This window comes from Mustela lutreola, chromosome X (assembly GCF_030435805.1).
Source record: "Mustela lutreola isolate mMusLut2 chromosome X, mMusLut2.pri, whole genome shotgun sequence".
Taxonomy (NCBI): Eukaryota; Metazoa; Chordata; class Mammalia; order Carnivora; family Mustelidae; genus Mustela; species Mustela lutreola.
This window is the reverse complement of record NC_081308.1, coordinates 115,579,963-115,604,457: the sequence shown is the minus strand read 5'-3', so window position 1 is coordinate 115,604,457 and position 24,495 is coordinate 115,579,963. Positions and strand designations below refer to the sequence as shown.

The window sequence follows — 24,495 nt, the reverse complement described above, 5'->3', positions numbered from 1 at the left end:
CTGGCTTCTTAGAAGATTTTTCTCTTTCTCTTTGGTTTTCTGCAGTTTAACTATGATATACCTAGGAGTAGATATTTTGATATTCAACCTGCTTGTTATTCACTGAGCCTCCTGTGCCTTTGGATGGTGTCTATCATGAATTTTGTGAAAATTTTGGCCATTATTACCTCAAATATTTCTTCTGCACTGTTCTCTCTACCTTCTCTTTCTGCAATTGCAGTAACACATATTCTACACCTTTTGAATTTGTCTCATGGTTCTTAGGTGTTCTTTCCTGTTGTGGTGTTTTTTTTTTCCTTGCCGCATTTTGGTTTAGGAACTTTCCATGGATATTTCTTTAAGCTCACTGATTCATTTGTTTGTGTTTTTGATTTCTAACATTTCCTTTTGATATTTCTGACATTTTCCATCTTTGTATTTACAATACCCAATCTGTTCTTGTATGTTGTTCACTTATTTCCTTATAGCCCTTAACATGTTGATAATAGTCATTTTAAATTCCCTGCCTGATATTTCTAAAATCTGTGCCATATCTGATTATGATTCTGATTATTGCTTTGTCTCTTTAAACTGTTTTTCTTACCTTTTAGCATGGCTTATGACTGTTGAACGTAAGGCATGATACAGGGTGATAGGAACTAAGGTATTTACACTTTTAGTGTGAATTTTTTAAAAGATTTTATTTATTTATTTGATAAAGATCACAAGTAGGCAGAGAGGCAAGCAGAAAGAGAAGAGGAAGCAGGTTCCCCGCTGAGCAGAGAGCCCAATGCAGGGCTTGATGCGGGGCTTGATCCCAGTACCCTGGGATCATGACCTGAGCCAAAGGCAGAGGCTTTAACCCACTGAGCCACCCAGGCGCCCTTATTGGGATGTATATTAACTCAGTTCATTAGCTCTATTTATCTGTATCATTTAGCTTTTTATATATTGTAAAACATATTTTTTAGGGCTCAGTGCCAAATTTTTCTTTATAGCTCTGATTTTTATATTGTTCTGATTTTTCCTGGACATAACTCTCGACTCCTTTCCAGGAAAGAGACAGAGGAAATCCTCCTCTAGCTTAAGTGTACATTATTACCTGACTCCCCGCCCCCCACATACACACCAGAAAAATCAATGGGTTGAGCTTCCTTGCAGTAATTTTAGCCCTTGGCTTCATTTCATGAAATCTCCAGTTGCCAACCTCTAGCTGAGCAACACTTTTCACCTCGCATGGGCTCCTCGAAGTCCCCAAGGAGCTTTTGCTTGAGCAGTTATGGTTTGGTCTGTTGTCCTGTGATGTAGAAGTAAGGGGGTTGGGCAAAACCCAGGGATGTGCTAAGTGGATTCCGAGCTGCTAGAGTTAGAGCAGGGAGCACATGTGAGCTTGAGGTTAGATGTGAACCTGGAGCCCTTTCCCCCTGCAATATGCGTTGTTGTTATTCTTTCTGTAGAAGAGTTCATGATCTTTTGTAATTTTCTTTTTCTATTGATCCAGCAGTGCTGGTAGCAGAAACTTAAAAAAAAGGGGGGGGGGGATTATGACAGTACAGTCTACGGAATTTCACTGTCATATATCTTGCACGTTAGAGAACACATGCACTGTGGGCTAGAGATGAAATTTGCCTTGTAGAGAATTCATTTTAAGGTAGCAGTCCTCCTTCCTTTACCTCATGCTGCCCCAAGGCAAAGGTGAAAGTGGGCTTCTGTTTTGTCTGTCTTCGGGCTGCAATTTCTTCTAATACATTTCCACCTGGAGAGGCGAAGCCAATGAGAAAATAATGAGCTTTTAAAAGAACTTAACTTTCTACAAAGATTTTTGAAGATATGTGTGCTGGCTCTAGGGCCGAGGGCAGCTAGAGTGTAACCATGGCTGGGAGACACTAGTCTAAGCTTGCTACTTCTACTTTGCAGTTATGTGACCCCAGGAATGTGCTTAAACTCTGCTGAGCATCAGTCCTGTCAACCATAAAATGGGGATCACAATATCAAATTCAGAAGATTGTTGTAAAATGCAGATATCGTAATATTCTTGGAAACGCTTTGTAGACACCAAAGCATATAGCTTGTGAGTACTTTTAAGACGGGGTGATCTACCATTTATCTCCATTGACTCATGACTTCTATACCCCCAGCACCTACGACACAGCCTAATATATAATACATGATGGGTAGCGGAAATTAGAATGAATGAATAGTTTTAAATCTCCAAATTTCTGATGACATAAAAGAATTCACTGACCGGTCCTTTGTATTGGACTGGATGATCTCTTGGCTTCATGGCCTCATTCAGCCTCGAGATACAAGGATTGAGACTAGAGTAGCATGTGGGATTAGGAAGAAATTGCCATAAAATAGATGACTTTTCCAGGAATTGCCTTATGTTCTAAACAGAATAGAACAAAACAAACAAATGAGCACATAGCAGTTGATGGAAATGAAGATGAACTTTCTCCAGTGGGCTTGGAAGCCCAGTAGAATTACACTGTCATCTGCTCGCCATTGCTAGGCATGTCATAAGCTCCAGGGAAGAATCTAGCAAGCGTGTTCTACCTTGTGAGGGATCTGGAGCAGATGGTGGTGGCACAACCTAGACTCACTTCTGCCGCAGATGACTGTGATGTTGGACTAAGTGATCCCAAGGAGCTGGTGGAGTGCAGTCTCTATAGAAGTCTGAAAGTAGTAATAATTTGATTTTTCAAGGCTCATGAACTGGCATCATTTAGACTACATCTGTCATGGACCTTTGCACTTTGGAAGGAAATGAAAGAAAGTACTAAGTTCATTTTAAATGTCCCAGGGAACTTGGTTATTTTTGTTTGTTTTTAAGCTGTCTTATTTCTTGAAAACCCTATCATTATGGTTGTTTTCCCTTCCCTCATATAAATGTGGAACTCTGATTATTTGGGATAATTTGCATCTGGAGTGTTTCAGCTTGGAGAAAATGAGATGATGACATTACTACTTTCTTTCTCAAACCAATGACACTAATTGGGCCTTGTGCCAGGGGGTAGGGGCAGCAGATGTAATCTTGAACTTATAGTCTCTGTAGAGTAGATAAGCATGTGGAAGCCAAACTTCACCAAGGAAGCTTAGCAGTCATCCTTCCAGATGTTCAGCTTGCAAATACCAGAGGTGTTATTTGCAGTATCAAATGTATAGATAAGTGCGTGGATTATTTTTTTTTTTTTTCCATCCAGATACCCATTTGGGGGATACATTCCATTTCCAGGCCTGGCAATCTGTCAGATTGCTTCCTTTAAAGTTATCTTGAGAAAATCTACCAAAAATGATTAAATCGTGATAGGTTTTATTCCCGGCTAAGAACTCGCCTCTCCTCCAGGGCTGCACGGGCTTAAATTGTTATGTGAGTTTATATGGTGGTATACGGTTTGTTGTCAAATATTTATCTCTGTCTGAAAATGAAACGTCTCCAAATACTTTTTCTTTTTAACAGAATAAATCAAGGAGAGAAAGAGAAATAACTTCTCATTTGGCCAATTTTTAATCAATATTTTCATGAGAGGCCGAAATGTTAACCGAATCCTGGCTTTTGTCATTTGAAATACAATTTGTGTGTTTAAGAATTTATGCGCACATCAGGGTTTGGACTTCATGTTCAGAAAGGAAAATTGATTTATAGGAGCAAACAGCTGCAGGAGTAGAGGCAGAAATGAATATGAGTCAATTATTTAAGGCAAATGGGACTTTAATCACCACAGCAATAGAGAAATCTCAAATTCAATTGCACCCTGGGTTTTCAAGCTTTAATCTCCGGACATTTCTGTATCTCTTATTTTGCAGAGGCCTTTGAAATTGTCGTCCGCCACGCCAAGAACTACACCAACGCCATGTTCAAGAACAACTACCCGAGCCTGACCCCACAAGCTTTCGAGTTTGTGGGTGAATTTTTCACCGACGTGTCTCTGTACATCCTGGGTTCTGATATCAACGTGGATGACATGGTCAATGAATTGTTCGACAGCCTGTTCCCGGTCATCTACACCCAGCTTATGAACCCCGGCCTGCCTGAGTCAGCCTTAGACATCAATGAGTGCCTCCGAGGGGCAAGGCGTGACCTGAAAGTGTTTGGGAATTTCCCCAAGCTTATCATGACCCAGGTTTCCAAGTCACTGCAAGTTACCCGGATCTTCCTCCAGGCCCTGAATCTCGGAATTGAGGTGATCAACACCACCGACCACCTGAAGTTCAGTAAAGACTGTGGCCGAATGCTCACTAGAATGTGGTACTGCTCGTACTGCCAGGGACTGATGATGGTCAAGCCTTGTGGTGGCTACTGCAACGTGGTCATGCAAGGCTGTATGGCCGGGGTGGTGGAGATCGACAAGTACTGGCGAGAATATATCTTGTCTCTGGAGGATCTGGTGAACGGCATGTACAGGATCTACGACATGGAGAACGTCCTGCTTGGTCTCTTTTCGACGATCCACGATTCCATCCAATATGTCCAGAAGAATGGAGGAAAACTGACCACCACCGTGAGTACCAGTCTGCCATCTTCTGAGGAATTGGGTCCTATTGGGGTGGGGCAGCCTGGCCAGCATCCAGTGCCTAGGGAGAGGAGTGAGGGGAAGATCAGGGGGTAGGCAGAGATGGTAGAGGGACTGAGTGATCTCACAGAGCTACGCGGCACATTAAGACGACAGACTATGCAGGGGGCGCCTGGGTGGCTCAGTCAGTTAGGTGTCTGACTCCTGATTTCGGCTCAGGTCATGGTTTCATGGGTCATGGGATCGAGTTCTGCATCAGGCTCTGAGCTCAGCAGGGAGTCTGCTTGAGATTCTCTCCCTCTGCCCCTTGCTCTTGTGCGAGCTCTCTCTCTATATATCTCTCTCCTGCCCCCCTTCAAGATAAATAAATAAATCTTCAGAGAAAAAAAAGAAAAAGACCACGGGCTATGGAGTCATAATGCCTGGCTTGAATTTTAGTTCCACCTACTTACCTGCTGTGAGACCTTGGGTGAATCATCTTGTCTTGATCTGTCATACACCTGATTCATAAAATAAGGCTAAAACTAATATTTCTTTATAGAGAATAGCATGTGTTAAAGCGTTTAGCATACATGTGGTCCATGGTAAGTCCTTCCCATTGCTGTTAGTCATTGTAATCCTCATGACAATCACGTGAGGTGGGTGTAATTACCTTCATTTCATAAGTGAGACAACAGAAGCTCTGTGAAACTGTAACTCACCCCAGGGCACCCAGCTCTAGTTCGCAGAAGAGCCATGATCCAGAAATGGATCAGGTTTCCCCTTAGTTACATTATCACCAATTTTTCTGATTCTGATTTCCCTCTCGTGGTCTTAATTGCGTGTATCCTGTCACCCTTTTGGGTGGTGACTTTAAACAGGAGGCCCAGCCAGAAGCCACTAACTCGGCTTACACAAGAACTCAAGTGAGGCGAAGCTTCCATGCGGTCCAGTGGTTGTTTCCTCAGCCTTGCTTTTACCAGTCTCCCCGTGATGGGCTCTGTGACAAGGGCAGCAGTTGTCTTGGTTTCAGTCACATTGCCCCTGCCAAGCTAGAGTGCACATATTCAGATCCGCAGGGGGGCACCCAGTTTCCAGCGTAGAGCAGAACACACAGCCAAGAGCTACCAGCAGATCCCATGAAGGTCATTGTGACTGATCCCTGAATGCTGCCAACTGGGTGGACGGACGGAGGCAGCAAAACCATATATTACACTACTGTTGTTGAACTCCAGCCACATTCCAGGGTCTCTGCTGGCCAGTTCACCTAATATTATTTCGCAGCAGTCCACGAGATAGGTCCAAAGGGGGAAATGCAGCTTAAAGAGGTTCAATCTCTTGTGAGGGATCTCAAAGCTGTTAAACGAGGGTAGGGGTACTGGGACTCAGACCCAGGCTGGGCTGGCTTGGTTGACACAGGCTCTCAGCTTCTACACAGTACAACTGCTGTGTACTCAGAGTCATTGCTTACCCAAAATGTGGAGGGCAGATCGGGCCATTTAGTCTGGCTTTAAACTCAGGAAATACAAAGCGATAGGGGTAATTGGTTTCTTTGGAGAATTAAACTAGGACGGAGGACAGAGATGGTGCAAGCCGTGGCATGGCTACCCACGGAGCTGCTCTAATTGCCCCATTCACAATGTTAGCCATTTAAAACACATTTGCTGAGAAAATATTTTATAGTAAAATGAACAGAAATGTCCTATCTAACGATAGTGTTCTTCAGTGCCTAATTATTCCCTTGACTGCTTTATAATTTGAGGCCAGATTCTGGGGCCTTCTACAAAAGTAAATCTCACAGAAGCAGAAAAATGAAAAGTTGATGTGTTCGTCAGTTCCCCCATCTGATAGTGATTGAGGGCCCACTATGTGTCAGACACAACACAGGGGTGCCAGGCGTGTGGAGATGTCTTTAATAAGAGGAAAAATGAGGAGACAACATTAAAGACAGGGTATGGAAATGTTTAAAGGTTCCCTCTGATATTGGTCACTTGACGGCAGCATAATGAATCTTGAAAACGTGTTCTCCTGTACTCCTTCTAAATACAAAAAATAATGTGGGGAACGGGTAATGGGTTAAAGGCACCATTTTGATGGGACTCTAGGCATGAAGGTTTAGTTAGTAAACATTTTATTAAGCAGCTGCTTTGTTCATGACACTCTGCCAGATGCTGGGTATTCATAGTTACCCTAGACATAGTCCTTAAGTCTTAAAAAGGTCGGTCTAGTTGACAGACAGATGTGTAGCTGAATAAATGTCACCATAGTGGACATTTCTCCCTGATTTGAGTGTTGGAAGGGCCATGAGAGATTAGCTAGTCCAATCCCATTGAGCTACAAATGAAGAAACACAGTTCAGAGAGGCTTGCCCAAAGTTATATATTTCATGGAAGAGGCCAGAGGACTAGAATGCAGGGTCTTCTGCGGCTTCAATCTAACGCTCCTCTTTCTACCATGCCGGTCTGTCTCCCATTAGACCGTCCAGACTTTTCATTCTAAAAGCTCCATTAGGATTTTGTAAAGATATCATGAACTTAAACTGGATAGTTATTTCAGGGTTCTGGACCTGCTGGATTTTAGGTGCCTACGTGCGCCTGCCTGTGCGCGTGCGCGTCTGCATGCACACACGGACACACGTGCAGGGGGAGTACATTTTATGTCATTATCATTCAGGAAGAAAGGCCTTGGCTGTCAAGAGGTGCTCAGTGATGCAATCCCTTTCTGTTTTGGCCATTAAGGGCCTGATTGCTCCCAGCTCCAAGCTGGTTATGAGAGCGTGAAGTCTGCCTTCCCCAGGGAATGCCTGAACTAGAACAGAAAGCATATGTAAACTCTGCCTTGTTACTGGTTTATGACCACCAGCTCTAAGTAATATATCCCAAATGGTGGGGGTGGGGGAATCATTGGCCAGGTGTGATCCAGCCCACACTCCATACAGGCCAGAAAGGGGCTGGGCCATTTATGGGGCCGTGAGGGGAAGTGAGGGTTGGGTAGACTGCAGAAGTCTATTCATGTTAACAACCCTGCAGAATGCCCCAGAGCAAAAGCTGATTTAAAACTAAAGCATTAATGAGGTTCTGCTGTAGCACACTCACCTGCCTGTTGTGATAAAATGCAAAATCCTGCCAGTCCGTCCTGTTTGAGGTTAAGTTGTGGTGAGAGACCTCTTTGAAAATATGCTCTTTCTGAGTTCCGATGAGACAGCCTTTTTAGCCAGCTATGGGCCGTGCCGTGAGGCCTGCCATACTGGGACTTTGCTCCTTGTATTGGTGGCTCCCATCTACCCCAGATTATGAAGGACGTTTTGGTCTTCTAAATGAAGAGGGCACTATTAAATTTTTGTAAGTGCTTTCGTTTCCCCAAGATAGTTCCCCAGCCGCTTCCCAAACTTAGTTCATCGTCGCTATCACCTGTGGAACATGCTGAACAGACCCCTGGGGTCTGTACCTGGGGATTCTGATTCCACAGGTCTGTGAAGAAGCTGGAGAATTAGTCATAGAACTTACCATTTTAAAAGTACCCCCAATTGATTCTGATACTCCTTTGAGAGCAAATCCAGCCACCTTGTTCAGAAGGTAAAGTAAGGCCCAGAGATTGGGAGTGAATGACAGTTACTGGCAACGCTAGGATCTCTGATTTCCCATCTGTGAAATGGGGTTGCTATATGGAGATGAATTCAAATGACAGGTGCAAAGTACCTGGCAGAGTTCAAAGCACGTGGCAGGTGCTTGCTTAAGCCCAGTCCAGTACACATTCTACTACATTTTTCTGAATGCCAAATGGACAATGAGTTCTTCTTAAATTTATTTTGAAGGACCAGGACATTTCATGTCATTTTTGTCTAAAGAGGTGACTAAAATATTGTGTGAGAGTGTGTGTGTATGTGTGAGAGAGAGAGAGGCAGAGGAACAGAGAGATCAAGAGAGACCGAGAAAGAAAAGGGAGGAAAGAAAAGGAAGGAGACAGAAAATTTGTACTGAAATGTCCAAGAAGGCTTAAATGATGGGACTGTAAATAGATCCGTCTTGACCCTTCATCTGCATTTGTGAACTAGGTTAAATATCATGGCCCCAAGTGAATACTGAGCAGGTTTTTTTAATAGTATTTGGGTGCGAGCATCACTGTTAAATGTATCAGCACATTATTGAATTTCACATCTTAGAACTTGAAGCAAACACAAATATGTACAGTCATCAGTATGTACATTTTCAACATTGTTGTCGCACCACAACCACATTTTCAAATGTGACAGCCTTCTTTTAAAAAGGCAATTGTTTTTATCCAGAAACCATTTTGATTGTCGTTACCACATACCAGTATACAGATTAGAGGCATGACCATTGTGTATTTCCTATCCATTGATTAAATGATTAATAATCAGCTTTTTTGGTGTTTACTGCTCTCCCAGAAAGTTTCCCAAAAGTCTCTGTGGTTTCATTTACTTTCTGTACCCTACATACCCTCATGTGGCTGTTTGCACTGTCAGTTTTCCATTTGTACTCATGTTCTTTCTTTAATGATTCATCTCAGAATTTCTCGGCCTCCTCTCCCACGAGTTCATTACCGTGGCTTGTTATACGCTTCACTGAACGCTGGGCAAAACTGCAACCTTTCCTACCACCACTCCTTCTCCCAGTCTTTCCTCACTGTGATAATTATTTTAGCATGATCTGAAATAGGACTCATTTCAGGAAACATTAATGAGCACCCAATGGCCGAGGCACCGCGATAGGCACTGGGAGCCACAAGGAGTGGCAGAAAGATGACCTTGACTCTGTTACCTCACTCAGGGGTCACTTGGCGAGCAGGTAGCACAGGTAACACCTAAAGCCAGAACTGTCACACTTCAAAGTTCATGCTTTTAACTGTCACTCTGTGGCTGTCTCAAATACCTCCCCTCTGTCTTCACCAGAATCTCCATTCCCTGAACACAGGCTAACTCGGTTTTTACCATCTTATTTAATATCCTGTCTTACTCTCCACTGTTTTTCCAGTGGCACAATCAGGTTTTAGAATTCATTCTCCCTCCTTGGAGACTCTTGCTGTACTTTTTCCCAGTGAAGGACCAAAAGGCATGAGACTTTTAGTCTTCATAACACTTAAAGGTGCGGAGTAGTTTCTAGAAGAAGAAGGACTGTCTGTGCAGGTGAGGAAAGGGCCAGCAACACAGCTGAATGACTTTGCCTAGAATCTCTGTGAGCGGTGCCAGTGACGAGGAATTGCTTATCTTCCCGTGGTGATGTTTGGAATCTGCCTGTTAGACCAACGGATAGATTTTAATGCATTTGCCTTTGATTCTGCCCCTTCATGGTACATCCAGGTCTCCATGATGGTGTTTCCTCAGCCAGGGATATTGTGTACCGAGAACCTAACCTACTCCAGTATCCAAGTACATCCATTTCTTTTGCCAGAATTTCTGAAGATACCTGCAGCGAAGTCAGTATTTATGTGTGCTAGATTCTCTGTTGATCCTTGGCAATAATTCACTCTATCAAATTCTTACATTCTGCTGTCTGTGTGAGTGACTGTAACTCATCAGAATTTCTGAGTTTGAAGGCTGGGGTTATTTCTCAGGTGTCAGAATGTCAGTGTTTCTCCCCTCATGCTATCACTTTGGACTTTCATTTTTTAGTCCCCGATAGAGATACCTTGTCTGAATTCATACAAGCTGTTTTCAGCACAAAGTGGTTTCAAAGTGATTAAAAAAAAAAAAAAAACAAACAAGTAAAGGCCTCACAACCTAATTAGTGTCTGCAGGTCAGTCTCTAGAACTGTGGTTAAGCGACTTTATTTGCATGAGGTCCATTTCGGGAAAGACAAAAATGTTTACAGGCTGCCATTCTTTCTTCACGCACAATAAAAATAGCTCTAGTGGTTCCCGTGGGGAGAAATATATAGTTTTTAAACATAGATTACCTACTTATTGAAGGGAAGCACACAATGGGAAAAAATTGGTACCACTTTTAGGCATTAAATGTTAATTTCGGGTGCGTTTCAAACCGTGGTCACACGGGGGAAGCTTTTGTGTGTGCTTCATCTTGAAATTGTATATTACAGCTCATAGTAAGAAATAAGGCAGGCCCATCACGAATCTCGAATTACTCACCTTTACCTTGGCAAGAAGTGGCCGCGTGATTACCAGTTGTTCTCTAAGTTCTGAGCCTGTAGAAAGAAGTTTTTTCTTTCTGTGGTCTGTGTACTGATGTCGCTAGACCGTGTCCTTGGGAACTGTGGAGGGTCACAGAGATTTGTACCCTAATTGCAAGCTAACAGGTCCGTTGGCCACACAGCTTCATGGGTGCTGGTTAAAGACAGGAGACTCCTTGGCTCAGAGATGGGAGACAGTTTATTTCAGAGCCTGGGGAGAAAGTGCCTATGTGTATATGACAAGCAAAAACCCAGGAGACCCAAGGAAAGTTGGCTAGCAACACAGGATTCCCCCCAAACTCGGGTGGCTCCAAGAACCTCTCGAGCTCACAGCGCTTTGGAAGGATCCAGCAGTTAGAGGTTGTGGAAGACGCCCTGACTGGTTGGCCCAAAGGCAGGGCTGCGTGCCGCCTGTTGGAGGGGAGCAGAAGGCCCAACTGAAGACAAAACAGGGGTCAGTTTTCCCAGCTCCTCAGAGAGCACTTCAGAAGGAAAATATGCAAGGGGCACCTGATGGCTGCCTTGCATTGGGGGTAAGCTCTGCTGCTTGGGGGTCGTCAAAGCCCCTTCTCCCCTGCTCTCTCTCCCTTACTCTCCATGCGGTCATTTCTCTTCTTGCCTGTTTAGGCTCTGGAGTGAGGAGATTTGTATTGCCAAGCAGCTCAGCCGAGTGACATTGTCTCTCTCACCACACTTCTAAGGGGGTCATCCCACCCTACGACTTACATGGAGGACTGATGGGTCCCCTGAGTCTATTTGAAAAGGTTTGACAGTCAGGCATATTCATCCAAGTGGGCAAAAGTCCACAAAGATCACACCCCATGACCTGATCTTCCGAGAATCTTTGTGCTCCCAGATGCCTTTTTTGTGTTGAGTGGCCAGGGAATGGGGCCAGGGAATGGGAGCACAGTGAGGGCAGCCTCGTCCCTGGGAGGGCAGACAAGCCCCCCGATGCTTGTTCTCTCTCCATCGCGATGCTGAAGCATCCCCAGAAAACATGGAGCCCTGTGCATGGCGTGATTCCCCATGGCTGGAATAAGGTTACTCTTGGCAACTACAGCACCACATCATCCACTGGTAACCTTGGCTTCCCTCCCACCACCCCCACCCCCCGCCACGTCTGTGCATTGTGCCACCTTGTTTAGGTCTCCGGCAACAAATGTTTTCTACTGGGACTATTTCGGAACAGGCAGTCTCGCCGCCCCCGCCTGTAAAATTGAAAACATATTTTGAACACCACGTGTGGACATGAAGTTACATTGCGGTACAGCAATTTCCTCGGGAGGGGGTGGTTATAATTTTGTTGTAATCAAGGGCTTCACAAAAATGGCCAAGACAAGGGACTTTGGGACAGATTTCTTCTAGTATATTGAAGCTTTTGTAAGATAAAATACAAAACTTCGTGATTAGCTACTGGCACAGTTTTCTGAGTGCCAATACTGGGCATGGATTCAGGCTCGTAGTTTACCACTCCTTTCCTTGTAGGGGGGAATGCTAATAGGTTAAGACAAATAATCTCTGTTATGGTGAAAGTCCCTTTGGGGACTGGGGTTATGGTGAAAGTTCCTTTGGGGACTGGGGTTTGGAATTCGTTAGACATCTCCAAAGCGATGCTGGAATGGGCATGAAAGATCTTATTGGGGTGATGGAATGTTCTAAAACTGGCTTGTGGCAATGGTGGCACAACTTAAGTCAATTTAATAAAAATCATTAAATCGTACACTTGACGTGGGAGAATTGTATGAATCCAAAAATACGCCTCAATAACATTGTAAAAAAAAAAGATTTCATAAAATAAAAAACTGGGGAATTAATATATAAAGCATTTCAAATACAGCAATGTATAAGCACATTATAAAACAGCTAGTAAAACAATACTTGTATAAATATTAACCATATCATTCAAATAAATTACTATATAAAGTAAAACAGAAACAAATAAAGGCAAATGCTGGAGGCTAGAAGATCCAAAAAAAAAAGAAGAAGAAGAAAAAAGAAAAAGTCCCTTTGGGAAGTGTATAACCCAGCAAGGGTGCTTTCATATTTCATAGGGGGATGGAGGTAGCGGGAGGGCTGATGCAGCCTTCTTATTACCCAATTCAAATCCTTTCGGAAGAATATTCAGAAAGCGAATTAATTTTTCCTTTTTTCATTGCACTCAGAATGCCTGAAACAGATAAAGTAGGAAACGGAGTCATTATATTTGGGCGCTGTCTATTATCATTTACTGACTGAGAATCTATCTAAGCCTTGCTGCTTTTTGCAGATAATTAATTTTGTTCCTAAATGTAGGAAAGAGTGATTGTAATCAGTATGTTTGTACTTGCAGCCACAAATAGAGCCCATCAAAGATATGCAGTACAAATAAACCTCATAAAATATGCAGCCCAAGCGCTGCTTGAAGTTAATGTGCTTTTTTTTTTTTAAAGAAAAAAAATCATATGTATGATTTTTGAAAGTCGTTCTTGGTATTCTTATGTAGTTAATAGATGAACTCCTCTTTTTCTAACTCAGGCCCACACTCTGAATTATTTTTATCGTGAAATCTCATAAACTCGAGCTCAAGGGGACTTTGAGTTGGCGTGGAAATCAACTCATCAACATACACATATTTCTGAGTTCTGGGTGTGGGTTGCTCTTTTGCTTCTAGAAAATTATGAATAATCAGATCGAAGTTGGAGGTTCAGGTTCATGGGATGAAACCCAAGTGCATGGCTGTTTGTGAAGGGTTTTGATTTGGCGTGGAAATCAACTCATCAACATACACATATTTCTGAGTTCTAGGTGTGGGTTGCTCTTTTGCTTCTAGAAAATTATGAATAATCAGATCAAAGTTGGAGGTTCAGGTTCATGGGATGAAATCCAAGTGCATGGCTGTTTGTGAAGGGTTTTGATTTGGCGTGGAAATCAACTCATCAACATACACATATTTCTGAGTTCTGGGTTTTGGTTGCTCTTTTGCTTCTAGAAAATTATGAATAATCAGATCGAAGTTGGAGGTTCAGGTTCATGGGTTGAAACCCAAGCGCATGGTTGTTAACCCTCTAAACTCTTCGGAAAGACTTTTTGTACTTTTGTTCTGACCGACCAGCAGCCTCTGTTCTAAGCCTGTCCCTTGTCCCTCTCCTTCAGAGTTGTACCTTGCTTAGTGTCTTGTTCATTTAGGCCCTGTAGTCGGTTGAAAATGTGTTTAATCGTGGTTCCATCATCCTGGGAAGCCCATTTTGCTTCTGCTGATTCTCTAATGCGTTCCTTCTCCCGAGAAGCAAACTCACTCCACTTAGCAAAATTATATATCACCAGAAAACACTTCAAAAAGGTTATCAAGGGCAGAGCTCTTTGTCCCTGTGGCGCAGGTAGAGGGGGGAAATACTTACGTGTACGTGGGACCTTTTTGTGCTTCTGCAATTGCCTGCTGTGCAGGTACGGTGGAAATAACATCAGCCCAGGAATCAGAACAGGGATGCAGGGTCTCCGCCCTGCACGGCTGCAGGAAGGGGCCTGGGAGAAGTGCGTTAACCTGTACAGGGAAGACCATGACCGTGAGCGTGATCCCAGAGTACTTGCCATGTGCCACACACAGTTCTGGGTACTTTACACAAACTGACACACTAAATGCATGCAACAGTCCCAATTATGAAGGAATTCTCAGTGAGAGCCATTTTCCAGGTTTAAGAACCGAGGCAGGGAGACTTGCATGCAGTGCCAGCCCCGGGGCTGTTTCAGCAGCTCTCTCCACTGCCAGGGCTCCTGAGGCTCCTCTCTTGCCCCGGGGACCAGATCTGGTCTCAGACCGGGGAGACAGAGCCTGGGTCCCGCTGCAAGTGGGCATCAGCTGACTTGGTGGAAGTGTGGCAGGAGGGAGAGCCAGGAAGTCGCTAAGGGGCTTGCATCTCAGCCTGCTTGCTCAGTTCTAATTCTTCCTGTCTCCACCCCGTCTCCCCCTGCATGGCTTCTAGAATAGCATGGAAACTTCCAATGGGCTGAGCTTTTTCTTCTCTGCTCTTCCTCATACTTGTGTTAATTTAATTAGATTTTTCTAAATCGGCTCGGAGCTCAGACTTCCCCCAGGATCAAGGGCCATTCCATTTATCACCTTTCCTTAAACAGAAAATCCATTCTTGATGATCTTGGGTTGAAAATATACTTTCAGGGGCGCCTGGGTGGCTCAGTGGATTAGGCCGCTGCCTTCGGCTCGGGTCATGATCTCGGGATCCTGGGATCGAGTCCCGCATCGGGCTCTCTGCTCAGCAGGGAGCCTGCTTCCCTCTCTCTCTCTCTCTGGCTGCCTCTCTGTCTACTTGTGATTTCTCTCTGTCAAATAAATAAATCTTTAAAAAAAAAAAAAAAAAAAAAAAAAAAAAAAAAAAAAAAGAAAATATACTTTCAAAATATATGGCGCCTCCATTTTCCCCCTTTCAGATAAAAAATTCAAAGAATAGTGAAAAATGCCCCACACTATGGTTTTCTTACTCTGGATTAAAAGCCTGCAATGATCTCTTTCCAAACATGGAAGGAGTTCTGGGCAACTGTTTCTAATTTACTACATTGTCCCACTTGCCTTTAATTCTTCATCGTAGCAACCTTCTAGTAGATTTTTTTTTTTTTTACAATTATGAACAATTTAGATCACATTTGAACGGGCTCTTCACAAGTTTCCTAGACATAAATTTCTCTAGACAAAAGAAAACACTTATTTAGTGCCCTTACTCCAATTAAAAATAAAACAATTGTGATAAATTGGCACCCTTGAACTTGACAGAAAGAAGGTATAGATGACTGTTCCATCTCCTTCCAGTATGAAAAGCATGTTAACAAGCTCCAGATCACAGAGGGTGGAAAAAGACACATGGATGGAAACATTTCTCTCACACATCTGTGTTTATCAAGTTTTAAAGTCTGTTTCCTCCCCGACCATTTCTTCTGAATCTGTAATCCATTGATTGGAACGAAATTGATGCATAACTCAAACTGCCCTGCTGTGAAAAGCCCCATTCAGAATGCTCTTGGCTCTGGTTATCATTGACCAATGAGTCTTCGAGATACCAGGAATAATAAATTATAACAAACACCCATTTTTAAGAGCACCATACAAGATTTTTCAGAGCCAAGCTCTGGAGATGGAAAGCTGAGTGAATATCCAGTACAGGAATGGGTCAGCTTGGTGTTGCAGGGAGCAGAGTGAGAAAAGGTCGTGCCGTAGAAAGAACTCAGACTCCAGGGGTTAAGATGTAACTCTCGGCTCAGCCATCCCTTGTCTTAAAGACCCTGGGCATAGTGCATCATCTCTCTGAATCTTTGTACTTTATCTGTGAAATGGGGGTACAAATGCCAAGCTCTGAGGGTAGGGCAGGGGTCTGGATGGCTCAGTGGGCTAAGCCTCCGACTCTTGCTTTCGGCTCAGGTTATGAGCTTGGGGTTGATTGGCCTGAGTGGTTGTAGACCTCTGCTTCCATTGGCCCAACTCTCAGTGAAAATCATGTTCCCCCAGATGTCCAGGTGACTCGATTCCCAGCCAGGCAGGACTAGTTGAACACACAAGTTTCCTAGCTGCTTGCAGTGGGCTTCAGAGAAGACTCCTGAATAAAGGGCAACGTGATAGATCTAGATTCCCAGTGGGGATTTTGAGCATTTACCTTCTTTGCCTCGGGTTTAGTGCTGAAATTCTTGGGAGGGGAGGGAGGACTCAAGCCGTGTTTATAGCTTCTTTGTTTTTGAGTGTGTGTGGTACAGTGGAATGCTAAATTGCTTTTACTGGGTACCACTGTTAAATGATGATTAAATTTAGGTTGATATAAAAATGAACAGATATCTATTATATATCTTTGGGATAATTTAATGATATCCCCTTGTTTCAGATATTATTCTTTTATCAAGTCCCTAAATTTCCTTGTCTGTTCTTATCCATCTTGCCCACTCGGAGTGTCTTTCCCCTTTATTATGATTGGCAGTCACTGTTCTGATCCCTGGGATTGGGTTATCACTCTATTTCTTTTGACGGAGGGAAAGAGGAGGAAGCCAAGGGAGTTTGGGAACATAAAAGAAAGATGGGAAATGAATCATACCATCTGGAAATTTTTTTTTCTAGGTATGTGTCCTTTGCTGTTTTTTCTTAATATAGTCATTGTCCCAGTAATCTAGCACAATACAGATAAGTCACGAATTTCAGATTTAAAAAAAATACGGAAAAATACAGGAGCATCTGGTGGGCTCAGTCGTAGAGCATGTGACTCTTGACTTCGGGGCTGTGAGTTCAAGCCCCATGTTGAGGGTAGAGATGACTTAAGGAAATTTAAAAAAATACAGAAACATACAATATATCTCAATTATGATTTACTTGCCGTTCTCCTAAACCAAGCATCCGTGTTAGTGTGTGAGGCTAGCATTCTCCCCTCATCCATGTAATCAATTTCTTACATGGAGTAGGTGTTTGGGTCTTTCTCTTCAATGAAGCTGAAGGGGAAAGGAGTTTCTGCTTGGGATAATGAGGAGCCATTAAGAGTACAGGGAACATGAATCTCTACCCACAAAATCAGAAGTATAAGAAGAAGTACATTTATTATTATTTTCTTTTGCTTTTTAAATGATGGACTCTTTTTAGAGCCCTTTTAGGGTCACAGCAAAACTGAGCAGAAAGTACCGAGTTCCCATGGACCTCCTGCTCCCACTCCCCCGCCCCCACCTCCCCTAGTTTCAGCATCCAGCACCAGAGGGATGCATTTTTTAATAATAGTGAACCTACATGGACACATCATTATCACATCATTATCCCCCAAAGTCTGTGCTTTACATTAGTGATCACTCTTAGTGCTGTAAACTCTATCAGTCTGACGAATGTAGAGTGAGGCATTATAAAACACAGAGGAGTTTCACTGCCCCCCCCCAAAGACTGCATTCTGCCTATTCATCCCTCTTTTACCTCTAACCTTTGGCAACCACTGTCCTTTTTGCTGTCTTTATGGTTTTGCCTTTTCTAGAAAGTCGTATAGTTGGAATCATATGGTAGTATCTGTTTTTTTTTTAAGATTTTATTTATTTAATTGACAGAGAGAGAGATCACAAGTAGGCAGAGAGGCAGGCAGAGAGAGAGGAGGAAGCAGGCTCCCTGCCGAGCAGAGAGCCCGATGTGGGACTCGATCCCAGGACCCCGGGATCACAACCCGAGCCGAAGGCAGGGGCTTTAACCCACTGAGCCACCCAGGCACCATGGCAGCAGCCTTTCTACACTGGCTTCTTCCACTGGGTACCATGCATTTCAAGGTTCCTCCATGCCCTTTCATGGCTTCGTAGCTCATTTTTCCTAATGCTGCATAGTATCTCATTGTCTGGAACATCTTTTATATTTAAATCAGTTTAATTTCAACTCCAAATCTTTGTTCCCATTGTGTTAGTGGTAAATTCCGCCTCATTACCTTTTTAAAAAAACAGCTTTGTGGAGCTAGAATTTGCATAGAATACATTAATCAATTTACCCATTTAAAGTGTACTGTTCAGTTGTTCCTGGTATATTCACGGAGTTGTGCGTCCATCACCGAAATCAATACTAGAACAGTTTTAGCATTCCAGAGGAAACTCTATACCCATTAGCTGTCATTTCCCATTCCACCATTCCCCCGTCCCTGGCAACTACTAATTTACTTTCTCTCTCTATGGATTTGTCTCTTCTGAACATTTCATATAAATGAAATCCTACATCTCTGTCTTCTTGTGTCTGACCTCTTGCACTTAACATAACGTTTTCAAGGGCCATTTGTGTTGTAGCATATGTGAGTACTTCTTTTCCTTTTCATGGCTGAATAATATTCCATCGTGTGGATAGGTCACTTTATCAGCTGATGGACATTTGTTTCTATTTCTTGGTTGTTATCCATAGTGCTGCTAAAATCATACACATGAAACTCTTGGTGTGGATATATGTTTTCATTTCTCTTGGAAATATTACCTAGGAATGGAATTGGAGGTCATATGGGAACTCCAGGTTTAAGCTTTTAAGGAATTGCCAAACTGTTTCCCAAAGCAGCTGAACCATTTTCCTTTCCCACCAGCAATATATGAGAGTTCCAATTTCCATACGTACTCATCAGCAATTGCTATTATCTGTCTTTTTAAAATTATAGCCATCCTAGTAGGTCTGAAGTGGTATCTCATTGCAGTTTCAACTTGTGTTTCTCTAATGACAAGTGCTGTTGAATAATTTTCTTGTGCTTGTTAGCTAGAGATGTGTATCTTCTTTGGTGAAAGGTTTATTGAGATCTTTTCCGAAATTTTTAATCAGGTTATTTGTCATTTCTTTTTTTTTTTTTTTTTTTTTTTTTTTTTTTTAAAGATTTTATTTATTTATTTGACAGAGAGAAATCACAAGTAGGTAGAGAGGCAGGCAGAGAGAGAGAGGAGGAAGCAGGCTCCCTGCCGAGCAGAGAGCCCGATGCGGGACTCGATCCCAGGACCCTGAGATCATGACCTGAGCCGAAGGCAGCGGCTTAACCACTGAGCCACCCAGGCGCCCCTATTTGTCATTTCATTGTTGAATTGTAAGCATTACTTATATATATTGAATACTGGACCTTTATGAGATACGTGATTCGCAAAGATTTTCTTCTGTATGGTGGGGTTTTCACTTTCCTAACAATGTTCTTTAATACATAAATGTTTATGCTTTTGATGAAGTTCAATTTATTTTTGTGTATATGGCATATCTAAGAAACCATTGTCAAATTCAAAATCATAAAGATATTACACCTATGGTTTCTTCTATGAATTTTTATAGATTTAGCTCTTACACATAGGTCTATAATCAATTTTGAGTTAACTTTATACATTTAATGTGAGGTAGGGGCACAACTTTATTCTTTTGCTTGTGGATACCCAGTTGTCCCAGCCCCACTTGTTGAAAACAGTAGTGTTCTTTCCCCATTGAATGGTCTTGACACCTTTGTCAAAGTGAATGGACCTTAAATGTATGGGTTTATTTCTAGACTCTCAATTCTATTCCATCGATCTATATGTTTATCATTATGCCAGGACCATGCTGGTTTGATTCTTCTTGCTTTGTTATAAATTACAAAACTGTGAAGTATGAATCTTCCTACTTTGTTGTCTTCCGGATTATTTTGGCTATTTGAAGTCCCTTGCAATTCCATTTCAATTTCACAAGCAGCTTGTCAATTTCTACAAAGAACTTAACTGGGATTTTGATAAGGATTTCATTAAATCTATAGATCATTTGGGGGAATATTGCCATCTTAATATTAAGTCTTCTGATCTATGAACATGGAATGTCTTTACATTTATTTAGGTCTTTAATTTTTTTCGTCATTGTTTTTCAGTTTTCGGTATACAAGTTTTACACTTCTTTTGTTAAATTTATTCCTAATATTATAGTTTTGTTATTATAAATGGAATTGTTTTCTTTTTAAAAAGGTTTTATTTCTTTGAGAGAGAGAGGGAGCGAGAGAGGACAAGTGGGGGATGAGAGAGAGGGAGAGAGAGAGAGAGAGAGGGAGAGGGAAGAGCCTAACACAGGGCTCAATCCCAGGACCCTGAGATCATGACTCAAGCTGATGGCATATGGTTAACCAACTGAACTATCCAGGTGCCCCTGGAATTGTTTTCTTAATTTAATTTCTGCATACTTCCTTATTTGAATATAGAAATACAACTGGTTTTATATTGATGTTTTACCTGGTAGCACTGCTGAAGTAATTTAATGATTTTAATAGTTTTGTTTTATTTTGTTTTGTTTAGCATGTTATCTGTAAATAGAGATGGTTTTATTTCTTCTTTTCCAATCTGGATGCCTATTATTTCTTTTCCTTTCCTCTTTCTTTCTTTCATTCTTTCATCTTTCATCCTCTTGCTATTCTTTCTTTCTTGCCTCATTACCCTGGCTTGAGCCTCCAGTAGCGTCGAACAGAAATGGCAAGAATGGACATCTGTGTCCTTTTCCTAATATTAGAGGAAAATCCTTCTCTTTCCACATTAAATATAGTGTTAGCTGTGGGTTTCCCATACATGCCCTTTACTAAGTTGAGGAACTTCCCTTGTATTCCTGGTTTGTTGAATATTTTTATTATCAAAATATGCTGGATTTTATAAAATTCCTCTCCTGCATCTAATTTCTTTCTCCTTCCAATTTTGCATGTGTTCTTTATTCTATTAATATAATTGTATTGATTACCAGATGTTAAACTAGCCTTGTATTCCTGGGATAAAGCTCACTTGGTCATGGTGTATGATCCTTTTTATATGTTGCTGGATTTAGTTTGCTAAGATTTTGTTGAGGATTTTTGTATTGATCTTCATAAGAGATACTGGTCTGTAGTTTTCCTGTAGCCTTTGGTTTTAGTATCAGGGTTAATACTAGCCCCTTAGAATGAGTTGAGATGCACTCCTTCCTCTTTTATTTTTTGGAAGAATTAGATAAAGATTGGCATTAATTCTTCTTTAAGTGTTCAGTAGAATTTGCCAGTATGGCCATCTGGTCCTGGGTTTTTCTTTGTGGGAAGATTTAAATTGCTAATTCAGTCACTTTGTTTTAAGTTCATTCACATTTTCTATTTCTTTTTGAGTCAGTAAAGGTAGTTTTGCCATTTTAGGAATTTGTCCATTTCATCTATGTTATATCATTTTTGGGGATTTAGTTTTTTTAGTGTTCTCTTAAAACTCTTTTGATTTATATAAGACTGGTAGTAATATCCCTTCTTTCATTCCTAATCATAGTTATTTGAGTCTTTTTTTTTTTACTCAGTCTAACTAAAAGTTTATCAGTCTTGTAGATCTTTCCATGGAACCGATTTTTGATTTGGTTGGTTTTCTTTATTCTTCATTCTAGCAATTTCTGTTGTAATGTACTATTTCCTTCTTTCTTCTTGGTTTATTTTTAATGTGCTCTTCCTTTTCCAGTATTATAAGGTGACAGTTTAGGCTATAGATTTGAGATCTTTCTTTTTTCAAAATAGTTGTCTACAGCTATAAATTTCCCTCTAAGTGTTGCTTTAGCCGTATCCCATATGTGCTGGTCTATTTTCATTTTCATTAAGATCAAAGTATATTATCATATGCCTTGGGATTTCTTATTTGACCCTTTCATATTTAGGGTCTTAGAGACTACATATTTAACAATGTACTGTTTAATTTCCACATATGTGATTACATAGGAGCATGTGGTTTAGTTTCCATATATATGTAGATTTCCTAAATTTATTTCTGTTATTGGTTTCTTGTTTCTTTCCATAGTGTTTGGAAAATATACTAGGTATGATTTCAGTGCTTATTCACTTATTGAGGCTTGTTTTACAGCCTAGCATAAGATTTGTCGTAAAGAATATTCCATGTGCTGTTAAGAAGAATGTATATTTTGCTGTCATAGCGTGCAGTATTCTATAGATGTCTGTTAGGTCTTTTTGGTTTATAGTGTTGTTCAAGTCTTGGGTTTCCTTGTTGATGTTCTGTCTAGTTTTTTTATCCACTATTAAAACTGAGATATTAAAATCCCCAACAATTACTGCTGAATTATTTCTTCCAGTCTTGTCAGTTTTTGCTTCATGTATGTTGCTTCATGCATCTCTATTGTTAGACACATATGTTTCGAAATGTTCTATCTTCCTGATGGATTGACCCTTTTATCAGTATAAAATGGTCCTCTTTCTCTCATAATACTTTTGATCAAATGTTTATTTTTTTCTGCTATTAGTATAGCCACTTCAGCTTTCCTATGTTTACTATTTGCATAGTATATCTTTTTCAATTATTTTACTTTCAATCTATTTGTATCTTTCAATCTAAAATATATCTCTTGTACATAGCATATAGTTTCATATATTTTTTAATCCACGCTGACAATTTCTCTTTTGACTGGAATGTCTAATACATTTATGTTTAATGACAGATAGTGTCTGACTTAGGACAGTTTGACTTACAATTTTTCAACTTTATGATAGTGCGACAGTGACACGCAATCAGTAGAAACCTGACTGCAAATTTCAGTTTTTGCTCTTTTCCTTGGCTAGCAATATGTGATATTCTCTTGTGATGCTGGGCCACAGCAGTGAGCTCCCAGTTAGCCACACGATCATGAGGGCAAATAACCAAAATACTGACAGCCATTCTGTCCCCATACAACGATTCTGTTTTTCCACTTTAAGTGCTGTATTCAATAAATTACATGAGATATTCAACACTTCATTATAAAATAGGCTTTGTGTTAGATGATTTTGCCCAACTGTAGGCTCATGTAAATGTTCTGAGCACATTTCGGGTAGGCTGGGCTAAGCTCTGATGTTGGGTAGGTTTGGTGTATTCTGTGCATTTTTTACTTAATATATTTTCAACTTATGATAGTTTTTTTTAAGATTTTATTTATTTGATACACAGAGAGAGAAATCACAAGTAGGCAGAGAGGCAGGCAGAGAGAGAGGGGGAAGCAGGCTCTCCACTGAGCAGAGAGCCCAATGTGGGGCTCGATTCCAGGGCCCTGATATCATGACCTGAGCCGAAGGCAGAGGCTTAACCCACTGAGCCACCCAGGTGCCCAAATTATGATAGGTTTATCAGGATGTAACCCTATCAAAAGTGGAGGAAGATCTGTACTGATACTGTTAAATTTACATGCCTGTCATTTTAGGCTTTGTTCTCTATAGAGGTCATAACTTTTCATGCCTCTATTTCTCCTTTGCTGCTTTGTTTTCCCTTAAGTGATTATTTTCTGGTGTATCATTTTAATTCCTTTAAAGATTCTTTTCCCACTATGTTTTGGTTATTAGTAGTCATTCTAGGGGTTACAGGACACAGCATGACCTAGAATCTACTTCAGATTGATACTAATTTAATTTTGTGAGGCACAGATATAATGGTCCTTTGATTTCCACTCTAGTGCTTGAAGATTCTCTCCCTCTGCCCCCTCCCCACACTCCTTCTCTCTCTAAAATAAATAAATAGGGCACCTGGGTGGCTCAGATGGTTAAGCATCTACCTTCAGCTCAGGTTATGATGCCAGGGTCCTGGGATCGAGCCCCATACCAGGTTCCTTGCTCCTTGGGGAGCCTGCTTTTCCCTTTGCCTCCATGTGTGTCTCTCTCTCTATCTCTCATGAATAAATAAATAAAATCTTTTTAAAAATAAATAAATCTTTTTTAAAACCCACATTTAAAAAGTAGGAATAGGTGAATTAATATTGTCTATTTCATTCAGTATGTTCGGAAAGTAGGATTTTGGCACGTGATCAATATTTTTTTAAATTGTTAAGGGGATATTTTATGTTCTTTTTTCCCTCACAGCTTGGGCTAGTCCCATTTTACATGCTCAGTGGTCACGTGATACAGACTGGACTCTGCAGTTCCAAGCTCCCCTTTGGGAAGGAATCCATAGGGCAGTGCTGTATGTAAAGTGTATCTGAATTTCCTTGCAGTACTGACAATGCCAGTCCCTCCCCCAGAAAAGCCACTCTCTACAAATATACCTAAGTGCCCTTCTATCTGGCCTTCTGAGGCATGCCCACAAGCAAAAGGAAAGAACTCAAAACAACAATGTAACTGCCGTCCAGAGCACATGTTCAGGCAATCAAAAATTAATTTCTGGGAACTGGTTACTATTTCAGTTAATGGTAGTAGTTGTTCATATCTGTGGGGAATACAGGGTAGAAATGTAGAAGCTCTTTCACATTTGCCATGGGAACTCTTGATACTAACAGGCTGGGTTGGATCACCTCCAAAGGACTGAACCAGAGACCCAAGGAAGGGGAAAGCTACAGAGACTAGAGAAATTTCAGCCCTCCACAGACCTCTCTCTCCCAAACAGTGTATTTTTTTTCTTTCTCAGGCTGGAGATTAGGAGGTGGTAAGATGAGTGGAACCATCTGTATGTCTGCCCCAATCTCTCC

The 24,495-nt window shown here is 41.4% G+C and overlaps 1 protein-coding gene across 1 annotated transcript in view; it reads left to right on the top strand.

Moving 5' to 3' along the window:
* The window catches only part of GPC3 (glypican 3), a 399,487-nt gene that overhangs the window by 204,980 nt on the left and 170,012 nt on the right, over positions 1 to 24,495 (top strand). The window contains exon 3 of the mRNA XM_059157331.1: positions 3,787 to 4,481. Coding sequence (XP_059013314.1) covers positions 3,787 to 4,481 — 695 coding nt within the window. The remainder of the gene's footprint in view (positions 1 to 3,786; positions 4,482 to 24,495) is intronic.